Source organism: Anticarsia gemmatalis, chromosome 13 (genome assembly GCF_050436995.1).
Source record: "Anticarsia gemmatalis isolate Benzon Research Colony breed Stoneville strain chromosome 13, ilAntGemm2 primary, whole genome shotgun sequence".
NCBI lineage: Eukaryota > Metazoa > Arthropoda > Insecta > Lepidoptera > Erebidae > Anticarsia > Anticarsia gemmatalis.
In genome coordinates, this window is record NC_134757.1 from 13067473 (window position 1) to 13081477 (window position 14005).

The 14005-nt window shown below is 36.5% G+C and overlaps 1 protein-coding gene across 1 annotated transcript in view; it reads left to right on the forward strand.

Moving 5' to 3' along the window:
• The window catches only part of LOC142977675 (uncharacterized), a 166997-nt gene that overhangs the window by 13169 nt on the left and 139823 nt on the right, over positions 1 to 14005 (forward strand). Inside the window, exons 6-9 of the mRNA XM_076121748.1 lie at positions 686 to 941; positions 4504 to 4712; positions 6830 to 7048; positions 10917 to 11038. Coding sequence (XP_075977863.1) covers positions 686 to 941; positions 4504 to 4712; positions 6830 to 7048; positions 10917 to 11038 — 806 coding nt within the window. The remainder of the gene's footprint in view (positions 1 to 685; positions 942 to 4503; positions 4713 to 6829; positions 7049 to 10916; positions 11039 to 14005) is intronic.

A 14005-nucleotide genomic window follows, 5' to 3' on the forward strand; every position in this document is an offset into this window, starting at 1 on the left:
TTGAGTCTCTTGTTTGCTCTTTTCATGAACTTTTGTGTTTTCAAAATGATAATAATTTTGCTAATTTTGATAAATTAATTATAATATAATTAAATTTTATATAATTTTATTTTTTAGACCCAAAGTTTGCCTATGTAATTTAGGAAGAAGTTACTAACTTATACCTAAGCTAAAAGAAACATTTTCTGTTAAACTATCTCATTGAATCTTATTATAGGCTTTTCATAAAGTCCTTATAAAAACATCTTCAAGAAGTCTAAATAGCAATTTGACTCAAAGTCTGGATTTAACACGTGAGAAATTTGATCCATTATTAATATTAAAAGACCTTTTTATCAAGTTAATAGTCGACAATTCATAACGCGACCCATTGCGTTTAAAGTGTGAACATTTGTGGAGACGGTTTTAACTGGGTTATAAAGAAACATTTGTGGAGACGGCTTTTAAGAAACGTTGAGGTGTCTAAAAATCTAGATATCAGTTCTTAATAAATCTGTACTCCTTCCCATAGGCGCAGGCATATTATTTCTTGGTAAAAGAACAGATTTATAGATTACGATATAGTTTTTATGTTCACTGTTTAAGAAACCGCTGCTGCGTGCCTCGTTTTTTTCTTTAAGTTCGCGCTCGTCAATATAATAATGCTTTTTTTAAACATCACTTATAATCTTCATCTCTTCTCCAGAAAACAATTCGTCTAGTAAACGTATCAAAGTTCGAGTGTCGTCTCTCAATAACTCCTCCCAAACGGCTGGAGTTTGACATCGAGCTGCAAGGACCGCGGGGCATGACGGTCACGTCGGGCGCGGCTGCAGAACTGAAGGTCAAGTTCAAGGCCAGTGACGTCAGAGCACTGTATGACGTCATCACTGTCCGAGTCAACTGTGGACAGACTTTCGTTGTGCCGATAGCTGCTTATATGCAGCCGCCGCTTTTGGACAGTGAGTATAAAGTGTTAAGATTTTTACATTTGCCGTTGTATATATGTTACTGTAAAAGCCCGAACTGTGGTAAATCCTAAGATTTTCCGGTAAAACCTAAGATTTACCAACTCTCAATGGTAAAAGTCCGAACAAGCCAGAGTTTAAAAACTATGTTACGATATATAAAAAAATCCTCCTTCATAACTATGTTTATAACTATTTCACGGTATAATTATATACTGTGACATAGTTATAAAGAAGGAGTTTTGGGCATAGCGACATGGGTAGGTTAGGTTAGAAGGCTAAGGTGGGAGCGAGCGAAGCGAAGCTCCCACCTTAGCCTTCGTGGTTATTTTTTTTTAACCACCCAGTAGGAGGAGCCCCGCGAAGCGGGGCTCCGCCGACATCTCGATATCATCAAGTGAATATAGGTAAAATTTCGATATAAAAGAATTGTTCGGACTTTTACCATTGCGAGTTGGTAAATCTTAGGTTATACCGGAAAATCTTAGGATTTACCACCGTTCGGGCTTTTACAGTAACATATATACTACAAATACAGCGACAATCTGGATCAAGTACTAAGTTAGTTACATTTTCTTGGGACTTTCCCAAGAAAATGTAACCAGCCAATGCTTATCGGAATCGTTCTCATACGTATCAATGCTGTAAAGTAATGCCAAATGTCGTTCCCGCACAAACTGTTGTACGCTTTCTACAGTAATTTAGAGTACCGAATAAATAGCTCAAGAATTAATCGATATAAAAACTTTGCAGCACAGCACTATAGTGTGCTACTTTAAGTATTCCTTTTTTAAAGATACGATGTTAAAATTCGCTGCTATTTATTATGCTAAGCTTTAGCAACGGTTACTTAGTCTTTGACTGTTAAAGAAAAACGATCTCAAATTAATACACATCATAATTATTATAATGCTTAATATTGCTTAAACAATAACATAAATCAAACTTAACCTTTCAAAGAAAACAAAAATACAATCATCAATATCACATGCCATCACTTTGACCGATGAACCGAGATAGATAAACACTGCATCAATAAGCTACCGTCAATTTGTTAATGTTCCCAAGTGGAAATATTTAATTAACTTCCCGAAGGCCTTCTGTTCCCTGTTCAAAGCGATACGTATCGCGTTCACCTGACACTGACGTTCTATAGCCTTCATTACAGCGATGTTTGAATGGATGTTATTATGTGTCTCATTTATTTGTATTCTTTGTTATGTGTTATGTTATGTGTTAATGTAAAACCCCGAACTGTGGTTAATTCTAAGATTTTTCGGTAAAAACTTAGATATACCAACTCTCAATGATAAAAGTCCAAACGTTCTTTTATTTCGAACTTTACCACCATTTAATTGGTAAATCTTAGGATTTACATAATGACACGGGAACAGTTGATAAAGTCATATCATAACGTGTTCGAGCCGTAATATAGAGCGACAGTGTCGTAAAATAAAAGTGGTATGATTTGAGAGTTCGTATGCTTTTAATCTACCCTAACTTCATTATAAGTTTTTCGTGCCATAATTATGGTAATATCCATATTCTATTGATATTATAAATGCCAAAGTCAATCTATTACGCTTTCATTGCTAAAGAGATGTTATGATTTTGGTATTTTTTTTCATATCGATGGGTGAACGAGTTAGTTTCTAAACAAACAAATCAACTAAGCTGCTGCGAGAAAGCATAAAACTTTAAGTGCGAGCTAGCCGTGCCGTTGAACTGTATACATAATAGTAGTTTATGTATATCATTTTCTATGCTACCTGGAGTGAAATAGTTTTCAATAAACTCTCATAGAAACGCATTCTGTCATATTATTTTAAAATTAGCTACAAAGTACATTTTGAAACTAAATGAGTTATACTTCTAAGTGAATACAAAGCTTTACGTAGAGTAGCTGATGTGTATATATGTACATATGTGCAAGCGGTTAGTCATAAATAAATTATACGGAAAGGTCGTTTCAGTGTGTGTTATTGATGGAGTCCGGGACCTTTGATTTTACGAGCTTTGGTTTTATTGATATTGATGCATTTATAAATCAACAGATTAAGTAATAAAATGACGAAAATAACTTTGACTGAAAAGGGCTTTCATGATTTATGCTATAGCGGACCTAGACAACGTACACTTAACATAATAAGTTCCTAGATTCTCTTGAAGTCTAGACTCTCTTATATCTCTAGATTTTCCTCGATTCTAATTTAAGGTAGGTAAATTAAAAGTTAATCAATGAAAACACAAAATAAACTGCAAATAAGAAAATCTATTAAAAAAAACTTATTACATTGTTTTGAAATTTAAACTATTTTGTATAACTGTTATAAGAATTTTAAATAATGAACCCTTCTAAGAATTGCTTTTGAACATAAAATACAAAAAAAAAGTCTTATTTCGTTGCATTTATTTTCTTGTCTTTCTTTTGTAAACAAGATGCTGAGCGTTAAGCACAATCTGAAGTAGTCGCGGGGGCGTTTCCGAGAACGGCCCGTGACTGACGGTGGAACAAAGCACCGCCTTCGTCACTCTTTGTTGTATAACAAAGGGATTATTCCGCTCTCAGGTTGTTTAACAAGGAAGCAACTGTACTCATTGATTCGATTGAGATCACACTTCAAGTTGGGGGACAAAAATAACAGTTAAATGCTTTGATAAATTGTTTATTTTGAAATATCTCGCTTTTTGAATCACGTAAGTTACAGTGCACTAAGGTTGAATTCTATCTGTACCTTTTTTTTAAACGACTACTCCCTCTCTAAGATTTCCTTTTATAGCGCGGAGACTTTTACAAACATAAGAACAACGACGACAAATAATTGTTCCTAGTGGGAATTGAACCCACGACTTTTCGACCTACTGCTAGTAGCGTGGTGATCACCTCAACCACTGCACCACGGAGGTCGTCATTTAAAAGGTATTTCTTTATCAAGCACACGAGTAAACCGATAAATGATACACAGTATTTCTGAGAAATAAACCAAAGCATATTAGTTCCGTGAATCAAGCGGCGTCATCGAGAGTTAGTAAACTAAGTCACTCAGCAGCTACTAATTACTCTGTTACCGGGAATCCAATTGCCTCGTGATGAACTAAATCCAATTAAGCGTAATGTCATCGTGCACAGAACAACAACACTCACTACGAAAACTCCACGAATTCAAATTCCGGTTTGGGCCAAAAAGTTGCTCATAAGTTTTTCTGTCAAGAAATTCTAAGTGATTGCCTATAGATAGGAAAGTGAGCTGGTGGTTCCGAGCATCGTAAAGCAGAAAAAGCTGTCGATCCTGCATCGGACCTCTCACGTCGATTCATGTCGGTTATCCGTCCCACCGGGATAACTAAGTGATGGAATTACTAAATTCCACACACACACACACACTTTGACTATAAAACAAAGATTTTCACAATAAAACAAAGACCTGTTCGGTTGGCTGGTTTCAGAGTACCTATTCGCCGTAACCAAACTATCGGATTCATACATACATCACAGAGACTCTGTATCTCGGTATACTCTGATGTACTCTCACAAATATGAATTGTTTGCCTCCAGTAATGATTCCAAGCATGAACTCCCTGCTGCTGTGCACGACGGAGCCCGAAGGCCCGGCCTCGCAGCTCGCCGTGGGCTGTGACGTCATAGAGCTGGGCTCGCGCCTGCTCGGCGACGTGCACTGCGCGCGCGTGCTGTTGCACTGCGACGCGAGGCATGCCGACTTCTTCGTGCTCACTGAAGATTCGTGGCTGGACTGGAGTCTTGATGTTAGTATAGTTTTGCTTTTCTTCTTCTTTTTATACTATGATTAGTGGTCAACCTAGTGTCAAAGTTGCTCAAGCCGCCTAAAGGCCTTTGACGTGTTTTAAGGACTGTTATGTTAATTATTAACAACCGACTTTTTACGTGCCTCTAAAGCATGAAGTTGTTATATAACCAGATAGTTTGCCGATCGTTGGGTGCAACTGGCTATGGGCGTTCCGATTTGATGTATTATTTATCTTTTGTGGTTTCACGTAAAATCGTAAGTTCTACGTAAGACCTCTCGCTGATGTCGATTATTTGCTCATCGAGTTATGAAAGTCTGCTAACAATATACTACACCTAATAATTGATTATGCAATTTACTAAAACGTTAACGTTAGATACAAAATAAAATATTGTAGGCATAGAATATTTATTAGTTAATTATTTCGGTTGATCGAATACTTAATTAAATTAGTTCAATCAATCGAGAGAGTGTAGATACATTAAACATCATTAGCGGCAACATCCATTAAATTATTTATCAAACTAATACACTATTTTGTAAACATATTTTTTTATCGAGCTAAAATGCACGTATGTTGTATGGGAAGCCTTCTTAAAAAACTTATTTCATTCTGTTTCGTATTTGTTGTTAATAGCATTTGCTATACTGTCTTACTGTCTAAGTATCACGGAGAGCGTCAAATACAGCCTGATGACAGACAGCATAGGTGGCAAAGTCTCGATAATAGAATTCCATTTTACCCTTTGAATACGAAAGCCAAAAAAGTAGAGCAACATACGTGAATATTTCTGTCAAAAACTCTATACAGAATGAAAAGCTAATTAAAGCGACATCACGAACAAAGACATGAAGAGGCCGAAAACATCGTCATCATGCAACTAGGGTTAAAACAAAACCGTGTCTCATTAAAACAGGTACGGTATGTAGTTGTATTGTTTTGCACACACCTGCCTCTAATTACAACGACGTTTTGTTTTAAACACAGTTGCACAATAACGCTAATGCTCTTGTTGTGCTTTGTAATGGTTTTAAGCATTGGAAATGTTAATTGTAACTGAATATGCAGTTGTGAAAATGCTTCTATGCACTATGTTCCAATTTGTGACTGAAAGCCGAGTACTTTCGCCTCACACATGTGGTAGAGAGTTCAAACTGAAATCAACTAACCTATGACTATTTTAAATTATGTATGACACTTGTTTCAACGGCAAAGGAAAACATTGCAACGATTCTAGGCAAGGCAGCAAGGTAGCAATTCTAGGTAGCAAGTATACCGCTCTATTCGACCGATAATTGCCTACAGCATTGCTTAGTAGTTATTGATTGTATTTAGTTGAGTTCTGTTGTGTACATAAATATTTCAAATAAATAAATACTCAAATGTTTACTCACGTTAAAAATTCATTGATATTTTGATTTAGCAATTTGTAAAGGATTATACCGTGGCAATGTTTGCCGTTTTAAATGAAAAACATACTGCATTTAATTCCCAACAAATATTGGTATTGTATCTAAATTGTGTGCCAACAGATTATTATTTATTTATAACGTTCGCTTGTGCGCTGTTGATCAAAAGTATTACGTACGTGTTTGCTAAACAAACTGTATGCAAAATGTACGAATATTGTATGTTTGTTTTAAAAATGGACTTTTAAAATTGAATTAGATTTGAATTTTAACGTTTGTTTTATGCGAGCGTTTGATTTTCTGTCGTCAAAGTTTTTTGGAAATAATTGTTAGTCATATTGGAATATAACAGTGGTGCATAAATAAGTGTAATAGCTACGCAATACCTGAGCCATGCGAAATGGCGATGTTTTTTTTAATCTTCCGTACATGATAGACCTCCATGATTGCGATTAATAATTGCGATTATTTAATTAAGGATTTGTTACAAAAATATATTAGCATTATGTTGTCTCAGTGCAGTTAATTCCGTTTCGCTTAGTATATAACGTTAAAAATATTCTAAAACTCTTCGGAGGTCTTGTGCCATATTTCTCGAAATCCTCTTGTATATTAAAATTTATAGACCATCCAGTAACTAATCGTATAAGTAATAATACAAGCATATCTAAGCCCTAAATACTCAGTAACAAGTATTCTTCGCAGTGCCTCACCACCCGCGGCTCGGTGGTGTCAAGTCCGTTCGTGCTGTGGCCGGCGTGGTGGCGCGGCGGCGGCGCGGTGCGCGCGTGCGCGTGGTGCGTGGCCGAGCGCGCCGGCGTGCACGTGACCGCGCTGCGCCTGCTCAGCTCCACCGCCATCACCAGGCACCTGCATCTGCTGGCTGATGTGCTGTACTTCCAGCCGCATCATTTGACTATTGAGGTAAGTATATATTATATATGAGTTACATAGTGCATGCATACTGTAGGAGGAGCATTGATTCGATTTTTAATGATTCTAGCCAAGCATTGACGAGCTATTATTCTATTCTTTGTAGAGCATTAAAATAAACTTTTTATTGCTAATAGTGATATTGGGACAAAAATCTGACAAATAATAATCTTTAGTATCCGTCATAATAATATTCCGGTTTAACATCACTTATGTTCTTTATTTTGACAATATCGTAAATCTTCCTAAGTTTGGATTTTATTTGACCATAAAGTACGTAACAGTCTCACAATAAACGTAGCATAAGCTTGGACTAATTCATCTGCGTTTTGTGACCGATAGTTTCAAAAGTGACAAGACACACAAACTATTCTGAATTTCCCCATTGTTGAATTTAATAGCCATTACTAAGCCTTTGCACTGACCAAGAGCCACAGAAATATTTCAACTTCGACATGTCCCTACAATGGTTGGTCCTAATTACAACTATGCGGAGAGAAAACTCATTTCCATATCGCCATCCAAACTTGCACATATTCCGGAGTTTGGTTTTATTTGACTAACTACTCGTGTCGGTACAGTTTCCTATGTCAAACAGTGGCTACAGCTGGAATGTCGCTATTAGGCTCGCTACACACATAATCGGACCGGCAATAACCTCAGCCGAGCAGTAAGATTCTAATTGGTGTGGATGAAAGTTCGGGAGTCACAAACCGTAACCCTATCAACTACCGTCTTATGCCGATCGGTTTTTATCGTTTTACTGCTCGATCGGCCCAAGTCGAATCATACCGAACGAGTGCTTCAAGTCGTCTTTGTTGGTCAACAGAAAGTTTTTTTACTGAGCAACAATTCGGTTGTACGTAGTTATCTATAAGCTAGGGATATACTGGTCGCCAGCAATACATGTGTCGTATTACATACTTGTATTATTTTTTCCTCTAGTGATGTCGATGTTGTATAAAGTGATTGCGTACAAGTACAATTTTATCCCGTTGATTCCATTCCCACAGAAATTTCGATTTATCGACCAATATATCTAATCAAACTTATATCGAATCAAACCTTGTCCCGGTAGTTATTAAGTATTATAAACATTTAAAAAAATATTAAGTTTTCGCGCGCATACGCTACGGCCATAATTTTTTTTTGTATTATATTTGTCAAGCGTAATACACTAGCTTCGCTTCCTGTAAGTGTATCCTTGGCTTTAGTCACGCGGGCCGTGATCACTGTTTCATTAGATTTCCCTATCTGTCGCTCGTAATTGTTGAAACTAGGAGCTCGGAGCTCGGAGCTGACTGCGCTGAGTAATCACAACTCGGAGCGGATACTACCGCCTCATGTTTGCTCACGTGTTTGTTACCGCTGTAATGGCTACGAGATTTATTTGGGTTTTGCTGTGCAACTGGCATTGGTATAGGGAAGTTTAATTTAGTATAATCATGTGTATTAGTCACACGAAACAAATAGGATTGGTGTTATAATTATCACTTTACAAACTACCCAATGTTTCTTGCCGTCTCTTCTACGCAATGTTTTCTTACACTAACTTGTTGAGTGTCAATATTGAAACTGACTTTTTCTGAAGTTAATGACGGGTTATCGATATTTTGAACAAAGAGCATAATTATATACATAGTTATATACCTGCACATCAAAAATACCATTAATGACACAAAAAATCATAAAATTAATTACAATATGTCATGTCCTAATATTAACAAAACTAGAATTAACATTCTCTATTTAGTAATACAGTACAAATATCAACCAAAACAAACTATCTAAAACTATGAAAGCACAACATTTATTTGTACACGTGACTGTATCCCTCACGAGATGAATTTTAAACATCAACGTCTTCCATAACTCATAGAGTAAAGGCAATATTTCTACAATATTGCGCACCGCGGGGCAGTAAGACGAAACTGCTATGAGTTACAGCACACACGACGGTACGTGTAGTGCGCGTAAATAATCGAACGTGCAAGGAAATACCGTCCTTATTGCTATGCACAAGTTAGCACGTACTGGCCAGTATTATAATTTTGCAGAAGTTTGCACACAAATGCACTGGCGGTGCATGTTGCTGCGATAAACTTAGAAAGTCCGTATCCGTTTGGCCAGTGTGGTGCCATTTGTGGTATAAATTGTTTGTTTCATGAGTTATTATTTCAGTGGAATTTTTATTTTATTATTTAATTGAGTGGTAAGTTTGTTAGAAACTCTCGTATGATGAATAATATTCTGTTGCACTCCTGAAGTTACTAACTGGAATGATAGACATTTAAAAGACACAATTTGCAATAGATTCTCTTTGAAAAAATCAACTAATAATAAAGTGTTTTTGGTAAAAGTTTTTAGCTGTCTTGAACAACTTAGGATCGAATACAAGCTTGTATACGCATATGTACATATAACCAAACAGAAGTCCCTATCCTCAGGAACATGGATCATGTGTAACGTTCGTCTCGGGAGCAGTTACCGTCGCATGTCACCGCGTCCTGCGATCACTGGGGATCGATCTGCTCCCATGTATCGCATATATCGTTATTAATGACGACACTAATGCTCCATCTGCTATGTCGCAAGTTTGATGCAAAACCGTGTTGTAGCTATCTTGTTGCTATAACACGCCGTCTATAAGAATGAAATATTGAAATCGAATTTGAATTAGTTTTTATGATATACATAATAATATATCAGTCTAGCATTTCTTCCAACTATTTTGGAGTCTGGAGGCTTCTAGTCCCGGATCGGATGCAGCTAAATACCAATATTTTATATGGAGCGACTGCGGACCGCTAACAATCCAATTACCTGGGTTATAACACGACACCCCTCGGTAGGACCCGTTGTCAGACTTTCAAGCCTCCGACCACTGGTAACCACTGTCAAAGTGGCCGTGAAATGCCAAGTATGGCAATAGGCATCCCTTCTACACACTAAATGTAACTAACTATATCAATGGCAAATATTTATTCTTTTCCGTTAAGATTTACGATTTATAATCAAAAAAAGGGTTTTCCCACGGCTTAAAACTTAAATATCCTTATTCCCCATTGTTTCTGTCCAAAAACCCTGTACACGTAAATAAGCGAGTGTGTGTAAACCAAACTCCCGGCGAGTTAATTATGCAAGTGTCCACGGAGGTCGCCGGGGAGCGCCGACACCTTCTAAGCCGCTCCACACTAGCGAATTATGCAGTAGGCTTACGGCTTACTCGGCTTAGTGCCTTTGTTGTTTAAAGAAAATTGTGTAAAGGAATTAAAATAGCAAAATTGCTAGCGCTGCCTTAGCGTGAGACTGCATTCATGTTTTATAGTCCAGATGAATGGAATTTTTTGTTTCATAAGTTGTAGTTCAAAAATATGTTTACTGAAAAATATAAGTAAATGTGTCTGTTTATTTCTCGTAGTTTTAATATAAACTTCTTATACATAGAAGTCGCAAATTTTTATCGCAGTTGATAATACCATTGCTCTAATCTTCATAAAATGAAGCGTGGATAAAACAACTTACAATATCGTTTTTTTTTTTTATAAAATAACGCAAGATTTCGTTTGTTCAACTAGTAAACATATAAACACTCATACAAATTATACCTTAAAGTATCAAATCAATAAATCCTGAAAAGTCCCTATTGATCTATGAATGCTGGGTTTTCTCCAGAACTGTACAAGGTAACAAAGGTGCACGACAAAGATGTCACCTATTATACTACGTACTGTTAAGATATACAAGTATTACCTCAATACTTGTATATCTTAACAGCAATTCTATTGAGTCTCCCTCTTCGCACACCTCATTCCTCTTACAGAAGCGCTAGTAATAAAAAGCTATGTTGTTCCACCAGGCTCATGACAAAGACTACGACATCTGCAGCGACGAGGACCCGGCGTGCGAGTACTACGTGAACCTCGGCACTGCCTTCCCGCACCGCTCGCTCTCCATCACCGTGCACCTTGTTAACCATAGGTGTGTACCATTTACTTTCAGTCAGAAAATAAAATTATATACATACATCCATACTTCCATACTAATCTTATAAACGCGAAAGTAACTGTCTGTCTGTCTGTTACTCAATCACGCCTAAACTACAGAACCAATTTGCATGAAATTTGGTATGGAGATATTTTGATACCCGAGAAAGGACATAGGCTACTTTTTATCCCGGGAAAATGACGCATTTCCCGGGAAAATTCAGGTGGCCAATGAAGTCGCGAATAATTAATATTATAATGACATTGAATTAACAAAATTCCGTTGCCATGGCAACTGTTTTAATGACGGATATGCCTCATCGCGACTTCGTTATATTAGGAGATATAAATAATTCTGTAAAAACCTCAAGTCTCGCCGTAAAAAGTTGTGAGATCAATATAATACCAAGTCGATTAATCTATTTAGTCTCTACTTAAAGGACCTCCTGTCTTAAGTTATTACGTATGTTATTATCATGCCAATTTTAAAAATAATACCTCTAAAACAAATAGACCGACCTGGTCATCGCATGATTTGATTAGTTAATGCTTCTGAAATGTTAATGGCGAATTTGTGTTTTCTTGCGATGACCAAGTCGATCTATTTGTTTTAAAGGTATTTTTTTTTAAATTGGCATGATAATAACATACGTAATAACTTAAGACAGAAGGTCCTTTAAGTAGAGACTAAATAGATTAATCGACTTGGTATTATATTGATCTCACAACTTTTTACGGCGAGACTTGAGGTTTTTACAGAATGTTTTTGATGGCATCTCACTTCTTTTTGTAGAGCGAACATAAGTCCAATTTGTATGGAAAGACGTTTTTTTTTTCATAATTCAACAAATTTTCCTATGGGAATGTTGTTCAGTTTCATGGGCTGAACACCCTTACCCACCCTATACCCTCTCCCGTTATGCCTCATATAGTAGGTACCTATTTACACCTATTTATTTTATTTTCTACAGTAATAATAATTCATTCATTCATCAGCACTTGACCTAAATGAATAAATGTTTTGATTTTGATTTTGATTTCATAAACTGCAAATTTAACCTTGTAATCTTATACATTTATATGGGATTACAAAGTTATTGTTGCAGTTGGTGTATTTAGAAAACTGGACCGAAATTAGAAAATATTGAATTTTTCCCATGATTAAAACACTAAACTCTATTTGTATTCTAAATTTTAAGCTTCTAAGTCTGCTAGAAGTACCTTAGACTTTTGATGATCGGTGAGTCAGTGAGTCAGTGAATCAGTGAGTGACAAAATTCAAAATTTTAACAAGTTGTCATTCTTAAACTACTGGTTCAAATTGACTGAAATTTTAAATATACCGTGTTTATACAATGACTGATTATTTGCTGAAAATCCAGGCTTCTTGTTTTATCCACAACGAAATTATAGGGGTGTCAAAAATAGCCCGAATTGCTTCGAGAAAAGGATGTTACGGCCGTGCCGCTTTTTTTTTGCTCGACTTGCGGGGGCACTTCCGTGCCCCCAGATTTTGAGAATATTTTTCGTGAAAAGAAGCATATTTTGTATCATCACGCTACGACCAATAGGAGCAGAGTAACAGTAAAAAGTGTTACAAAAACGTGGAAAAGTCTGACCCATTCTCTCTTATGTGACGCAAGCAAAGTTGCGCGGGTCAGCTAGTATCTATATACATCCATACTAATATTATAAATGCGAAAGTAACTCTGTCTGCCTGTCTGTCTGTCTGCTACTCAAACACACAATTACTAAATGAAATTTGAGGCATGGAGATACTATGATACCCGAGAAAGGACATAGGCTATATATCATCACGCTACGACCAAAAGGAGCACACTGCACAGTACCAGTAAAAAATGTTACAAAAACGGGGAATAATTTCACCCATTCTCTTTTATTGGACGCAAGCGAAATTGCGCGGGTCAGCTAGTATGTTTATAAAACTCTTCTGTTATTGAGTGACTAACTCACTGACTGATGGACAACGTACGGCCGTCGCTACTGAGCGTAGGAAGCTAAAATTCGGCTTATATGTTCCTTGGAAAGTGTAGCACTAATAGAATATTTTTAGAATCTCCACACCGATGATGGAGGTGAAATTCCGCGTCGGAAAAACTGCGGACAGAAGTATATGTATAAGAATAATAAATAAGAAAGTTGAGTCAATCGAAGTTAAATTACTGTGGTACAAATCACCTGTTAATGAGGAACATTTGACTTACGCCAAAATGTGGTTGGAAACTTTTAACCTCTGAAAAGTCTGAGCGTCATTAAACTTCTTCCTTTACCAATCTATACTAATATTATAAAGCTGAAGAGTTTGTTTGTTTGTTTGAACGCGCTAATCTCAGGAACTACTGGACCGATTTGAAAAATTCTTTCAGTGTTAGATAGCCCATTTATCGAGGAAGGTTATAGGCTATATATCATCACGCTACGACCAATAGGAGCAGAGTACGAATAAAAAATGTTACAAAAACGGGGAAAATAATGACCCATTGTCTCTTATGTGACGCAAGCGAAGTTGCGCGGGTCAGCTAGTATTTAATAAAGTTTACCAACAATTAACGACCTCTTTGTTAAAATTTTGCATTCAAATGCAAATGAAGTGAAAATATTTTCATAAGAGCTCTTTAATTCCGAATCCCACTTTACTGCTGACACCAAAACAATAACGGATTGAAGAAGAACTTTGGCACGGCTTTACTCGCTTCAAGTTCTGACTTGGCCCAGTTTTCAACAAGACTTATTTTAGATTTGAAGGAAAACTTTGAATCACTGTGAAACAAACAATCTGAAACTACTTGGAATATCTTAAATCAATACCTAGGTTTATGGATCTCGTATCAATAAATTCAAGATTTAAAGCCTTTTATTATTAGCTTACTTCTCTGGTCTCTGCCTACCCCGATGAAAAGAAGACGAGATTTTATGCATATATTAATTATGGAATGAAGTT